The 15,888-nt window shown below is 43.1% G+C and overlaps 1 protein-coding gene across 5 annotated transcripts; it reads right to left on the minus strand.

Annotated features, from left to right (window-relative positions):
- Positions 1-531: 531 nt before the first annotated feature.
- LOC120554260 (cell adhesion molecule 1-like) lies at positions 532-14,475 on the minus strand. Of its 5 annotated transcripts, none has more exons than XM_039793046.1 (6): positions 14,243-14,475; positions 11,192-11,438; positions 10,780-10,938; positions 10,479-10,634; positions 3,817-3,858; positions 532-2,150 (listed from the first exon to the last, which is right to left on the minus strand). In XM_039793046.1, exons 2-6 carry the CDS (start codon positions 11,412-11,414, stop codon positions 1,963-1,965), a joined length of 768 nt encoding a protein of 255 aa, XP_039648980.1. In that variant the 5' UTR covers positions 11,415-11,438; positions 14,243-14,475; the 3' UTR covers positions 532-1,962. The 5 variants fall into 5 exon arrangements, with proteins under 5 accessions (XP_039648980.1, XP_039648979.1, XP_039648978.1 ...); XM_039793045.1 differs by having other exon boundaries at positions 10,479-10,631; positions 10,780-10,941; positions 14,243-14,473; XM_039793044.1 differs by having other exon boundaries at positions 10,780-10,941; positions 11,192-11,420; positions 14,243-14,466.
- Positions 14,476-15,888: the final 1,413 nt, after the last annotated feature.

A 15,888-nucleotide genomic window follows, 5' to 3' on the forward strand; every position in this document is an offset into this window, starting at 1 on the left:
TAAAGAAACACGACAATGCATATAAGGCTCCATTACCTTGTACCTCACGTTATGGCTCCGTAGCAGACGTTTTTATAAAAATAGGCTAACGATTGGGTCATAACCACGCGACTTACTGTCGCATGGTAGAGGAATTACAGTATAGTACAGGAGAAGCTCTGTAAGATTGGGAATGATTGAGATTTCTCTCGGCACAGCTACCAGAAGACTTCACACTTTCAGACACGTTGCTCACGTCACATCTACGTCTTCAAGCTCAGTTGGAGGCTGCTCAGTAACGCTCAGCCAGCACCGGGAAAGAGACTTCTGATATCCTTCACTGGTCTCGTACAGAGACACGGGATGCGGTGGTCCAGTTTATACACAGTACTCTCTATGGTTTCCACCCCACACACACTGGTTAAAGTTCCATTTTATATCCTAGACTTTACCGTTCCCACATTTTCTCATGGGCAAGGTACTTTTTCTGGACACTAGGTGGAGTTTAAATTCATCATAATGACTGAAATCACAACGACAGAAATGACTCCATTGTGTCAGAGTGTAAACTTTATTCCTATGAATGGTTAATAAGTACAATTCAATATATAGCTGTAGAAAACAATGAATTATTGCAACTAAGTATTGACTTTCTTCCTTTCTTTTATCTCTTTGGTGTTTTGAAGCTCTAAAAAAGCCTTTCCACCTTATACTTTAGTAGTTTTTCAGTCTATGTAATATACAACAGAAGAAGAAACTCTAAAAGTAAAAAACAAAAAAAAAAATATGCAGAAACAAACATGGACTTGGTTTGAATTCAGGTTGACAAATGATCGTACAAACGCACAGGTTATCCCTCACAGCTGATTCATAACAGTGTGTTATGTTAGTCCGAGTTAGAAATGTTCCGATACCGATACCAGTGTTGGAAGAGTCACCGATACGGCCTAAAATGCTGGTATGGGTATCAGAGAGTACTAGAGTTTATGCAGCGATCCCATACAATGTAACTTAGCTCGGAGGAAAATCTACTTTTAAAGTAGTTTATGTATGTTTTTTTTTCCATTATGACTGACTGTCAAACTAGATAATAAAAGAAAGTTCTGTGGCATTCATTGTTTGGGGTTGTTCATGTTTCACAAAGAGTTTAACAAAGATAGAAATCATATCACATCCATACAGGGATAGTAGTACACAGCTGTTAAAACATAATAAAATATATGACACACTGGTATCAAATCGGTAACGGCCGACAGCAAGTTCAGGTATTGGAAACGGTATCGGGAAGGAAAAAATGGAATCGGACCATCTTAATTAAGTCCCTAAAAATATTACAACAACCAGGGTGGAAAGCAACCAGCAGCCAGTTAATGTTGACCAGCATCTGGCAGTTCTGGTGTCAAAAGATTTTGTCCAGTCTTTTACTTTTTAACAGGACCAGATTCAGGACGGAAGCGGGGCAAGATAGTACGCCTTCGGAATAATGTGAGGCAAAAGATCTGCCCTCAACAGGAAATGCCACTTAAATTACTGTTAGTTATTCTCAGGGGCGATTCCAGGATTGTTTTAAAGTGGCGTGGCACAATATAGGAAATATTGGATAGGATAGATTACATAGGATTACAAAGTAATTATGCTAAATAAAACATTAGATTTTTTTTTTTGCGTTTTGAAACAAATTACAAATAAACGTTGTCAATCTTGCGTTAGGGTCACAATGCAACCGGTGCAGCAGCCTTTCACGTCATTTATTCATCAATCGATGAGTTTCATCCAATAATGTCACTGAACTAAAACGGCCGGGAAGTGAAGTTCGTCTTGCGGCCTTTCGGTGGCAGCAAATGTCCAAAGTTGCTTTTGGAAATTGGCTACTTTTTGTGAAAAACGCGTCTCCTCGGTGTAACAAAAGCTCTTGAGTCCTCGCCAACTCAACTCAAGTCTGTGTTTTCAAAGTGTTCTCTGTGTATGTTTCCGTTGTAGTCTTCAGGCGTCCTCTTTGGTCTCCAGAGGTTCCCGGCTTTGGAGCGCCGTATCGGAACCGACGGACTCCTCGTCGTCCATCTCGTCGTCGTCCATCTCGTTGGTGACGTACGAGCCTTTATGTCTGGACAAATGCCACAGCAACAACACTATGATGCAGATGACCAGCAGCAGCGCGATGCAGACGATCCCTAGAAGGCGGAGTTAAACATGTCGGGACAGGGGATCACTAAAAGGTTTCATGGTGAACGGTTTTTCTGCCAACACGTTTTCACTCCCATCGCGTGAAAAAGTGACGCTTGGTCAGGTGCCTCTGGCGTTTGTTATTGACGCAAAAAGGTCTCTTTTAGCGTCATATTTAGACACACTTTGGCGGGACTCTTGGCGTCTGGGTCAGGATGTACGTTTAACTGACATGCGGCAAAAGAATGGGACGGTTAGGTTTAGGAAAAGATGGTGGATGGGGTTACGCGGTAACGTTTAGTCTCAGAGAGACTCTCAAGGAGACGTAATGACCAATAAGACCCAATCAGGAGGAGAAACGTTGGCGTCAGTGTTGGTGTCGCCAAAGTTCTCCGTTTTCGGCCGTTGAGACGGCAACACAGCCCCGCAGATTCCAAAACCGAAACGGGTCAGAAGTGTTTCCTAATGTCTCCGGGTTAGGGGCTCGGAAACACCAGAGCAGGGGGAATGAGAGGGGGAAACGCCAGAGCAGGGGGAATGAGAGGGGGAAACGCCAGAGCAGGGGGAATGAGAGGGAGAAATGCCAGAGCAGAGGGAATGAGAGGGGGAAACGCCAGAGAAGGGGGAATGAGAGGGGGAAACGCCAGAGCAGGGGAATGAGAGGGGGAAACGCCAGAGCAGGGGGAATGAGAGGAGAGAAACACCAGAGCAGGGGGAATAAGAGGGGGAAACACCAGAGCAGGGGAATGAGAGGGGAAACGCCAGAGCAGGGGGAATAAGAGGGGAAACACCAGGGCAGGGGAATGAGAGGGAGAACCAGAGCAGAGGAAATGAGAGGGGTAACGTAAGGAGAAGGGGAATGAGAGGGGAAATGCCAGAGCAGGAGGAAATGCGAGAGCAGAGGGAATGAGAGGGGTAACGCCGCAGAAGGGGAATGAGAGGGGGAAACGCCAGAGCAGGGGGAATGAGAGGGGGAAACGTAGCAGAAGCTTTTTAAACCAAAATGTAGCGATGCAAATGTAGCCTCAGACACGCTTGGTAGGGACTTAAGGCGTCACTATTTGACACTCTCTGGACTCACGTCTAACCCTTGGGATTTTGGCGCTTGGTCAGGACTCTTGGCGTCACTTTTTGGCGCTCTGGGTCGGGACGTACGTTTAACTGACATTCGGCACAAGAATGGGACAGTTGGGTTTAGGGAAAGATGGTGGGTGTGGTAGCAAAATGTACGTTTCAGTGACAAGAACGGGACACGTCCCCCGGTCTCCTTGGTGAAAGTCCTGTGTTGCTTGACCCGTCCCCCGGAGCGTTCCATACAGACGCTAAGGGGTGGTTTCTGCGTCGGTATCTGACGCTGAGAGCCACTGACCAAGAGTCAGCTCTTAGGAGTTGGGAGTGAGAATGGGTTGGGACAGGATATCACTAAAATATTTCACGGAATTCTGCACAACGTCTAAAACCCCAACAACAATACATGATACACCCTTTTTTCTGGAGAAGATATAAATGCTGCATTTGTATTTTTCATGATAAAAAAGGTATTGGAGTAAATCCTGGCTTTAAATGGTCAGAAGAAAATGCACTGTGGAGGTATTTAAAACAACTTTTCGCTGCTGGTCTCTTATCCGTTAGCGTCATTAAATACAATCAGGAGAAACCAGGTTCACTTCTCACCTCCGATCAGGGCTGCAAAAGCTCCATCGTCCAGGGCGATGCCTGGAAAAGACCCAAATCAAACTTCACATGAAATGCAAATTGAATTAATTCATTGTCTATCACTTAGTTATACGTAGCTTTTCCAAAAGGCAATACTTTGTAAAAAAATGGCAAATTGTTTTATCCGACACGCACTGTGCGCTTCATAAAGGGGCCCTTATGACTCAGGTGGTAGAGCGGGACCAATCGGAAAGCCGGTAGTTCGATCCCTGGCCCTGCAGTCCCATGTCGAAGTGTCCTTGGGCAAGACCCTGAACCCCGAATTGCTCCCGATCCTGCGCCATCGGAGTGGAAGACGTCCGGTATACTCACCGTTCCCGAACTGTCGCGCCAGTGTGACGTCATGGGAGCGCCGTGACTGTGCATACTCGCGCGTGGTGGTCCCGACACTAGTTACAGTCTTCTCCTGAACACAGGTGTCGCAACTTTGGAAAGGCTACCGACTTTGCTATTTCTACGGACTAGAAGAAGAAGAAAAAAGGTAAACAATGGCGAAGAGAAGAAGAGAAGCCCTTTGAATGCTTCGGAATGTCTGCACAACGATTCGATGACCTACTTCTTCGCATCGAGCCTTTCAGTCGCCAAAAAAGAGCTCATCTTAACCCAGTACGTTTACTAGAGAGACTTGCAGTCACTCTGAGAGTCCTGGCATCCGCTTGCTCTCGAACTCGTCCATGCTTCCTGTTTTCGCTTTGTCATGCGCCTTTTTAAAAAAATATATATATAAATACAGTGGCTCACGACCTCTGGTTGCCAGCGAGATCTACATGTGGGGAACGGCGACTGTAAAGAGGCCTTCAGTGTGTGTTTATGTGAGAAGATGGCACCTTGTACCAGTGTATGAATGTGTATGAATGTGCATGAATGTGTGTATGGTTCCTGTACTATGTTAAAGTACTTTGAGTAGTCGTTGAGACTACAAAAGCGCTAAATGAATAAAGTTATGTTTACATTTAAAGGCGTACAAACACGCAGGATAAATGTACGTTTTAGGGGTAAATCGGGGCGTCCCCCTACTGTATAAAATTCAGTTGCATATTTACAGTAGGTGGAACGCCCTTGGTTACAGGTGGAACCAAGGGCGTTACTTTAGGTTCAACTAAGGGGTCGGGGGGGTCGGGGTGACCGGCGGCCATCCCTTAGGAAATTTTGAGCATCAAACGCTTCGTTTCCTGGATTCTGGAGAACTTTTCTGCAACAATTTGTGCCTTTTCTGCACGCAAATGTCTTTATTCATCTTAATATTAGTATAATGAATGAATGAATCTGCTGTACTGCAGATTCAAAACATTACACGTGTCAGGATGTATTTTTTTTTTTTTTTTTTTTTAGGAATTATGCAAACCTAACAACAAATGTTTGCCTGCCACAGCATTTAAACTCTCTGACTTCATTACCCCAGCCAGTTTTGATTATAACCCACCCCTGTGAATTCAATATGTTAACAGTGAATATATGTTATTCATAACTCCCCCCCCCTCCTATACAGTTTAGTTTCTTGTCAATTCATTATTTTTGTTATGTTAAGATGCTTATATACGCAGTTAGAGCTAAGAAAGAGTCTCTAGTGGTGTAAAAGTCACTTTCACTCCTCGCCACTAGGCGGCGACATTGACCAGCAGATGGCCGAGTGAACTCTGAGGGCACAAACAGAACTAGTGTGAATTCTCCTCCGGAGTTTAGGAAAAGCCTTTTATATATGTCAATGGGAAAAGCTTGTGTTGATGTCGGCCGCCGTTCCGCTAGTAGAAACTACAGTGCTACCAAATGTCTTTCTGCCGTTACGTACAGGTAAATAAGCATCATGAATCCAGACGTGATAATACGTCAGTGTTGTCAGATTAGTGAATAGTGTTCCTGACGCGTGTTTTTATAGTTTAATATAGGTTAATATGCGTGTATGTGTGTGTACGTGTGTGTGTACATGTACATGTACATGTATATGTGTGCGAGTGTGTGTGTGTGTGTGTGTGTGTGTGTGTGTGTGTGTGTGTGTCTATGTGTACGTGTACGTGTACGTGTGGGTGTATATACGTGTGTGTGTGTGTGTGTGTGTGTGTGTGTGTGTGTGTGTGCGTGCATATGTGTGTGCATATGTGTGTGTGTGCATATGTGTGTGTGTGCATATGTGTGTGTGTGTGTACATGAACATGTGTGCATGTGCATGTGTGTTTGTTTGTGTGTGCATGTGTTGGTCTGTCTGTCACACATGTATGTGTGTGTACATGTACATGTATATGTGTAAGAGTGTGTGTGTGTGTGTGTGTGTGTGTGTGTGTGTGTGTGTGTGTGTGTATGTATGTATGTATGTATGTTGTACGTGTACGTGTGGGTGTATATACGTGTGTGTGTGTGTGTGTGTGCATATGTGTGTGTGTACATGAACATGTGTGCATGTGCATGTGTTTGTGTGTGCATGTGTTGGTCTGTCTGTCACACATGTATGTGTGTGTGTGTGTATACGTGTGTGTGGATATGTGTGTGTGTACATGTACAGGTGTGCGCGTTTGTGTGTGTGTACATATTTTTTTCTGTTATTCACTATACTACAGTATATCATTCCTTGTGTTAGATAAATCGGTGTTGCACATCGATCTGTTGCTACATACTGTATGTGGATTAACTAGAGCTACAATTGTGTTTGAAATATATATCTGAAAATAATCTGCTGAAATGAATGTGTTTATAGCCACTCACAGTCTGTAACTGAGGCACTTGAAATGAGGCAGTGTACTATTTTGTTGTTGAGAGGAAAAATATGCTGAAAGACATTTTGGTTTCATTGTTTTTGTCTCGAGTTTTGTGTTGATGTCGGTAGCCATTCCACTAGTAGAAACTACAGTCCAACTCAATGTCTTTCTGCCGTTAATTACAGATGGAGTTTATCTCATTAAAGTATGTGGCATCAGATGACCTCCCAGTCGGTCATCAATCTGCACCCTGCTACACCGACACCAGCCAAGCAGCCAGGACTTGATTTTCAACAGCAGGTAAACAAAGCAGAGCTAGAAGTGGCCACAGTGGAGGAAATGTTGCCTGTTTGGACAGTGGAATCGCTGGTTCTCCCAAACAGACTGGGCAAAATACAGATAATGAAGAGCAGACGCCAGTACATCTTGACAAATGTGGTGTGAAAGAGCAGAGAAGAGAGCTCTTGTGTTATGTCCTCATTATAATAAGGGTTTGTGTTGATCTGGACATAAGTGAGGTTTAACTTTATATTGTTATTTGGCAAGTCAGTTAGGCTATGTTCACACTTGGCTCTCTCTCTCTGTTCTTTCTCTAGCTCGCTCCACCACTTTGTTTTATCTAACGTTAGCACCTCTCTCTCTCTCTCTCTCTCTCTCTCTCTCTCTCTCTCTCTCTCTCTCTCTCTCTGTTCTTTCTCTAGCTCGCTCCACCACTTTGTTTTATCTAACGTTAGCACCTCTCTCTCTCTCTCTCTCTCTCTCTCTCTCTCTCTCTGTCTCTCCGTTCTTTCTCTAGCTCGCTCCACCACTTTGTTTTATCTAACGTTAGCACCGCTCCACATAGCGCTCTAGGATACTGTAGCAGTAGCTGTTGTTATAGCAACAAAAGACACTCTCGGCTGCTTTTTGGAACAAAAACGCTGCCAGCATCTTCAATTTTTTCTCGTCAAAAAAGATGACTTATGGTGCATCTCAGGTGATGTTAGGGAGTATTCCAAAAGTAATGTAACTAGTAGTGTAAGTAGTTACTTTCAGCAGCGACTAATGGGTAATCTATTACTTTTTTTGGAGTAACTACCCCAACATTACCTGGTGGGGGCGGAGGAGGCAATTGTAACATCATCTGTTTGTGAACGAGAGAGGGGTGACGGGGGAAGTCTTATTTTTGCTGACTGCTGTTTTCGCGCTTTTCTAATGCTGTTTACTGCCGTTTGTCATGACTTTTGGACACCATTTCGTATGCCATTGAAAACAATTATGGGATGTATTGGATGCAGAACCTTGTTTGTTCCTCATAAAAACAAAATCTACAAAAATCCCCTTTGGATCCCCGTGATCATTATCAGCAGGGCGCGTCTGGCAAGCAAGTTCTTCCCCTGCTCAGCCTCTTGGCGGCGAAAAATTAAGTTCCAGATATTTGCCTATAGTGACAATGAAGGCTTTCTATTCTATTCTATTACAAACCATGTGGTGTTACGCCCGTGATAAAGCTACGGCAGCACAATCCAACCATGCATGGTATTCAAACACCCTCCGTCTATTTTAAAGCCTCAATGTGTGACAGAGACGAGGTGACAGAGGCTGCTTTTACACTTCAGGGCCAAACAGGGAAGCTCTGTACCTACTGTACACTCTGAGAAATAAAGCCGTAAAATAACAATAATAATAATAATAGTTCTGGCAGCTCATTACCTCCGGACTTTGCCCCACAATTAAAAAAAACAACCTGGAAATTTAGTGTGTAACTGCAGTTAAAGTACAGAAAATGTTATGCTAGACCTATTATATTAAATTCTCTAATACAAAAATGCTCAGTTTGTAATCTTCTTAAAAATATATATATAAAAAAAGGATCCATAGATGGTCTTACAGATGAAATAAGAGCACATTTTTAGTTTTCTTGAGAGACCGGGAAAGTGAAGTTGATATATTTGAGATAGAATAGAAAATAAGCAAACGCATGTCTGACTCTAAACTTTTAAGCTACTTATCAACTGCGAATATTTGAAGTTTCGGCGGCAGCGGCGTGGCTGGGGGGGGGAGCCGGGGGTCAAAATTTTATCCGCGTTTAAAAAAACAACACCCAAATATTCAAATTCCAAAATTGAAAATCAAATACCTGCCCATCAGCTCTAGTTTAAACATTTGAAAATGGTTGAAAACATTCATTAGAAATCTAAAACACTACTATTACATTTTAAATAGGGTAACTTGTAATCGGTAACTCCTTCCCAACACTGGATATTAATATAAACTAACTAACTTACATTATACAAGCATCTGTGACTGATTTTTATGTATGTGAGATATGTGTGGTTGTTGTTTTATGGTTGTCTAAGCTACTGAATGCCTACAATTTCCCTCGGGATGAATAAAGTATCTATCTATCTATCTATCTATCTATCTATCTATCTATCTATCTATCTATCTATCTATCTATCTATCTATCTATCTAAAGAGTAAGTGTCACATAAAAGCAGTGCAGTAAAAAGTACAACATTTCCCTCTGAGATGTGGTGTAAAAGTAGCATAAAGTAGTTAGGAAAAGTAAAGATCCCCAGCCCCAGCTGGTTAGCCCCTCTTTGGCCCACTTTGGCCCTGCTGTGGAAACAAGGGCCAGCCATATCAGTGTGTCCGCTCTTATCTCCGTGGCGACAGGCCCCCGGAGGGTGTCACACTCACTCCTTAATACCCGTGATCCTCTCCTGACATCAGCCTGATAAGACACTCCCTGCTTAACAAACACACACTCACGCCAGCGGTGTTGGGCAGCAACGCATTACTCAGTAGTAATATATAACTGTAATATTATTACTTTCCACAGTAACGAGTAGTATAAGGGATTACAATTTCATGTCATTATATTACAGTTACTAATCCAAGTAATACTGCCTCACCAGAACGTGATTTGTTTTTTGTCCCAGGTAGGCTTTCCCAGTTTGGGATTAATAAAGTCCATCTATCTCTCTTTCCTATATGGTGATGTGATGAGGACGCTTGTTGTAACGTAGCGTGCGGTAGGTCAAGGACGCGATATTACGAATCCCAGGCCAGGCGCCTATGCTTACGCAAGGTAACGTAACCCCATTTGTACAGGGCCTATCCCCTGACCAATCGGCTATCCTAACCTTAACCACTCGAGGTCAAATGCCTAACCCCAACCAATCGAGCTGCTTCGTAGGGCGGGTCTTGGCGTGGGCATGGTGGGATTCGTAAATTTGCGTCAAGGACAGGGTCACGTCAACGCGGCTACATGCCAAAAAGCTAAACGAAGGATGACGGAGAGAGGATTCATTTCAACAGCCGCAAGCAGGGCCTTAGTCCAGTCCACCTTTGTCGAGTCTGAGACCAGGAGTTGTTGAGACCGAGTCCAAATGAGACTGTCAAGACTGAGACGGAAACTTACTTACCTGTTCATAATTTATGTGATGTAACTGAAACCTCATCCTCTGCACTACATACTCAACATGTAAACTTTTGTGTAAATAAACACAAGTGTGTCTTCGGACGCACTATGCTGTAAATTTCAACGTCACTTCCTGAGAGCCTCCTTGCCGTATGAAGATGCATCGGTAATGATAACGCTTAAATGAATGGAAGAAGTGAATAACTAGACCAACAGAGCGTTATTGACGTTACAGAGCTGCCTCGGTTTCTGTCCGTTTGTCTGTTATTAATGTTGCCGTTACTACCGCATTGCATTGTGGGATATTTATGCCGGCGTAGTGTCCAGTATTGCATGCTGTTACATTTTACCGGATATAGTTTGCAACTCCCATACTATTGGTTTCATACTACGGTTTCGGACTTACTAAAAAAAAAAATCTCACATGCTGTTTTAGCTACTAAAAAGCATGTTCGTGTGGAATTTGGGACGCAGCCAGTGTGTTGTATATGTACAAAGGCCTGCACATGTACGTACGTACGTACCCTTCGTCACTGCCTCTGTCACAAGAGGAAGACGAGTCCAGACTTCAGTTGCTGGAGGTAGAGCCGCAGGGGCAGGGGCAGGAGTGGTGGGAATGCCCATACCTTCCGTCACCATCTCGGTCCAAACCTCAGACAGAGTAGCCCCGGTTTCGGCTGCTGTAGATAGAGGGGCAGGGGCAGGGACAGGGGCAGGAGTCGTGTGTTTCATACTAAGGTTTCGGACGTACTAATGTACTGGTATTTTGGATGCATTCAATGTGTTGTATATTCATGAGAACAGCTTGCACGTGTACGGACGTACCCTTCGTCACTGCCTCTGTCACAAGAGGAAGAGGAAGACGAGTCCAGGCTTCAGTTGCTGGAGGTAGAGACGTAGGGGGAGGGGCAGCAGTCGTGTGAATGCCCATACCTGTCGTCACCATCTTGGTCCAAACCTCAGACAGAGTAGCCCCGGTTTCGGCTGCTGTAGATGGAGCCGCAGGGGCAGGGGCAGGGGCAGGGGCAGGGGCAGGGGCAGGGGCAGGGGCAGGGGCAGGGGCAGGGGCAGGGGCAGGAGTCGTGTGTTTCATACTAAGGTTTCGGACGTACTAAAGAAATCTCACATACTGTTTTTAGCTACTAAATAGCATGTCCGTGTGGTATTTTGGATGCAGCCAATGTGTTGTATAAGTACAAAGGTTTCATGAGAACAGCTTGTATGTGTACATACGTACCCTTCGTCACTGCCTCTGTCACAAGAGAAGGAGGAAGACGAGTCCAGGCTTCAATTGTTGGAGGTAGAGACATAGCGTCAGGGGCAGGAGTCATGGAAATGTCCATACCTTTCGTCGTCACCATCTCGGTCAAAACCTCAGACAGAGTAGCCCCGGTTTGGGCTGCTGTAGATAGAGCAGCATGGGCAGGAGTCGCACCAGTAGACCAGGTGGGTGCTGTCATTTCAACCTGAGCAGAAAGAAAACCCTCGCCCGCGACAGGACAATGCATACTTTATATCACGTTAAATAGCTCCAGATCAATACAGTGTGGAGACCTACTTTAAAACAACAGGACTTTCACCCAGGAGACCGGGGGTTGGTGTCCCTGTTCTTGTCCCGCGTGTCACTGAAACGTACATTTTGTAACTAGGGGCGTCGAAATTAAACATGGCATCGGCGATGGACCATTCTGCATCGATGCAGTGACAGACCATAATCGATTATTGCCTACTGATGTTACTTTTAGATTTTTGTCCGCTCGCTGCTTTTTTAGCTGTTGCCTTTTGTCTGTTGTCTGCTGTGTTAAGACTTCGCTACATTCAGGAAGTGTCTCTTTTAAGAGCAGATACAATAAATGGTCTAAAGTCAATGATGCAACATTTCGTTGTTATTTTACCAGCAAATTAGTAAAATGCTCCTAGGCTCGTGCACAGCAGCACACACACATGCAGAAGATTACAAATAAAAATATTACGGTGCAAATCTGCCATCATAATAGCAATGCGCCAAGGTCCAAACGCGCCTGGCTTTTAAAGGGAATGGGAGATGATCTCTGATTGGTTGATTGCATGTTACGCCCAAAACACACCTCTGATTAATGAAGACACTAAGCACAACCATTTTGAACCATGCGCCTGGCGCACAGGCCCTTTTTTCCACCTTCAAACTAGCAAAAGTGGATTTGGACACGCCCTAAACGCAGCTGCGCCAGGCGCTTCACGCCGTGCGCTTAGATCGTTAAAATAGGGCCCTGTATATCATATTTAATATCTCCAGGCAAACCAGAGATGGGAATAAATAGCTTAGACCGGGGAGGGTTAATATTTTTGCTAGGGCTGTCAAACGATACATTTTTTTTAATCGTGATTAATCGCTGAATTTCTATAGTTAATCGCGATTGATCGCATGTTTTATCACATGATTAAAATTCTATTATTTTGCATTTCAGAACTGTTTTTAAGTACATTTTAACAGTGGAAAGCAATTCTTACCAGTTTATCCTGATTGAGAATCAAATGAATGCAAGAAAAGTTACTTTATGAACTTGAATTCAAGATTAGTATGTGTTTATTATTTAATTTTTACTATAAACAAAAGAAAAATGTGTGAATCTAGTCATAATTGCACAATTCCTCCAAGTACCTAACTAAAAAACTAAAAATCCCTCTCCTTAGCAGAGTCAATATAGTGTGCAGTAACCCCTAAATAATTTGGATTACTCACTGACGTCCAGTGATCACCGGTTGATGAGACAGCGTTTGCACTTTGCAGCAGCTGCATCAACCTGAGTCACGTTAACTGTCCTGTGCTTAGCTCGTAGCTGGTAGCTCAAGGTTGACGTGCTTCGGTGATATTTTAATTCGGCCTTTACACAATGTGCATATGGCTTTCGACTTGTCTACGAGCCGTCCGGGAGTTATGGAAAATAAAAAGCGCCATTCAGAATCGTGTTGCTGCTGCATTTCTCCATCATGCCTGCAGCCTGTAGCAGTAAGATGTGTTAGGAGGAAGTATGGCAGCTTGATGATAAGTAAAGGGTCAAAATAGTAGCCTGTTAGGCACGACGCGAAGCAGAGTGAAGTGTAAATTAATAAATGACGGCATGCGATTAAAAAAAAATAAAAAAATGAACGCGTTATGCTCGGCCCTTAATCGCATCGCGATTAACACGTTAATGCTGACAGCCCTAATTTTAAAACAATTAATAGCGGGCTAACTTAAAATATTCATAAAAGTTACGAACGAGCACTTGACAAAGTGTTTTGTTTTCTTCGTCGAAAGCAGCTTTTTTTTGCAGCTTCCTCTTGTTAAAATGATGACTCGTGAGCAGGATTTAAACACATTCAAATAATGCAACTTTGTCCTGACTGTTGACAGTAATGGATTCACACCTGGGGCAGGTTTTTACTGTAAGTGCCAGCAAGATGCTTTATCATACACTGTCAACCTTTTAGATGTAAATCTACAGCTAAAATCTCACAGTATCTCACAGTTATAATGTCATGCACAGGATCATACTGTGAAATGGCAATGCATTCTGTTTTTACAGTGTAAAAAGGAACCGAAACCAGCCGTGAAGATAAAGAAGAAAAAAAAAAAAAACTGGCTTTAAGTTGATGTAAAGTTTGTAGCATTGGATGTAAATGTGGCAACAACAAAAAAGATCCATAACCACTGGTTTCATCCTCTAAATTCATTCAAATAAAGAAAGCAGCTGCAGGATTATGTTTACTCAAAATCTTTGTGATTAAGTCACGTTTTCTCTTGTAAAACTTTAAGTAAGTAAGTAAAGTAAAACTGAAACTATCAACTCGAGGGAAAATGACTCAGTGTTTGTGACAAAATTATCTGTGAGCTGCAGAGCGTCGAGGTCATTTTAATCAGATTTTATTCCGTTTTACCCAAAACGTCCACTGCTACAGATTATACAAGTTATATACAAAGATCTAAGATATACAGTATATATATATATATATATATAGTTTTTAACTTTCCTCTCACATCCCTCTCTGGTCTCATCAAGCTTTCATTTATGTATTTACGACTGTAGCAGAAGGTAATGGCATACAGAAAAATAAGCTAACTGAGAACAAACATGCAGCAAAGTTATGTTTAGGGAGGACACACGGCTTTACGAGCAGTGTTTGAGAGATAAGAAATATTGCTGAGTAAAAAACAAAAAAAGCTGTTAGTTTGGACGGCGGCTTGTTCTGAAAAAAACAGTCACAATGCAAAAAGCAGAACAGAACTTTAAAGACTTTAAACTGTGATTTAAAAAAAACAACTCACCAGTTATGAGGCGAAGAGGAAGAATGGGAAGAAGAAGAAGAAACACAACAGAGCGTATGCTGAAACACACACACACACACACACACCACCCACTCACACACACACACACGGGCGTGGTGTCAGTCCCCAGGGTCCGGATCTCTTCCCCCTCCGGCCAATCGGGGTGCTGACTCCACCCTTTCTGATTCTACACAGCCTGCATATGTCTGAAACTGTGCAGCTGACAACGCCTCTTACATCATCTCTACACACACACACACACACACACACACACACACAAACACACACACACACACACACACACACATACATACACACACACACACACACACACACACACACACACACACACACACACACACACACACACACACACACACACACACAGTGTGTACACTGTGTTTAATAATCTCACCTTCAGCCTCTGAATTAATGTAGATCTTTACTCAGGTTTAGTGTGTTTGTTGCAGGGGTTATTATTGCCTGTGTTAGTTGTTTTCCTACATTTCCCAGAATGCCTCAAAACAAGCAGAGAAGAGGTTCATATATATATGTCTAAGTTTTAATACGTGGCTGTTTTACGATGGGTTTCTCCCTGCCTGCGCCCTAACTCTCCAGGGAAATACTGAAGCAGTTAGAGAAAAACAACAACACACAGTGAGACATTTGCAAGATTATCAGCAGAAAGCAGAGATGTGGACTTGAGACCTGGTGAGTTGGACTCGAGTTGACTCGAGTCACCATTTTTAAGGACTTGCAACTTGATTAAAAATAAATGACTTGAGACTGGACTTAGACTTGTAAGGTAATGACTTGAGACTGGACTTGGACTTGTAAGTTAATAACTTGAGACTGAACTTGGACCGTTAAGTTAATGACTTGAGACTGGACTTGGACTGGTAAGGTAATGACTTGAAACTGGACTTGGACTGGTAAGTTAATGACTTGAAACTGGACTTGGACTTGTAAGTTAATGAGTTGAGACTGGACTTGGACTTGTAAGTTAATGACTTGAGACTGGACTTGGACTTGTAAGTTAATGACTTGAGACTGGACTTGGACTGGTAAGTTAATGATCTGAGACTGGACTTGGACTAGTAAGTTAATGACTTGAGACTGGACTTGGACTGGTAAGTTAATGACTTGAGACTGGACTTGGACTTGAGGCATGATGACTGCGTTGACTTGTGTAAATTCACATTCAAGTTTGAATGTTAGCCGTTAAAGGTGCTGTAGGTAGGATTGTGAAGATCCAGGACTTAGCCCAAAAATTTGAACATCGACAACTTCTCAGTCCCTCCCCCCTTTCTGCTAAAGCCCAAAACAGTCTCCTAAGCCCCTCCCCCCACAAGGGAGAATGAATGTGTGTGCATGAGCAGTGATTGACCCCTGGCCCTGATTGGTGCATATGAACCTGGAACTGTGGATTTTTGCAAACTCCACTCCAGGCTGTAGGTGGAGCCAAAGGAGACAGATTTTTTTGTAAATTACCTGCTTCATGTAGTTCTGCTGGAACATAGGGTCAGTTTCAGCAAATATGACAGAAAGTTAGTTTTATAAGGCTTACCCACTGCACCTTTAAATATAAAATAATATAACTTAACGTTGTCACGTTTCTGTCTAACTATCAAGTATGTGCTGCAGTG

The sequence above is a fragment of the Perca fluviatilis genome, chromosome 24 (assembly GCF_010015445.1).
Source record: "Perca fluviatilis chromosome 24, GENO_Pfluv_1.0, whole genome shotgun sequence".
Classification (NCBI taxonomy): domain Eukaryota; kingdom Metazoa; phylum Chordata; class Actinopteri; order Perciformes; family Percidae; genus Perca; species Perca fluviatilis.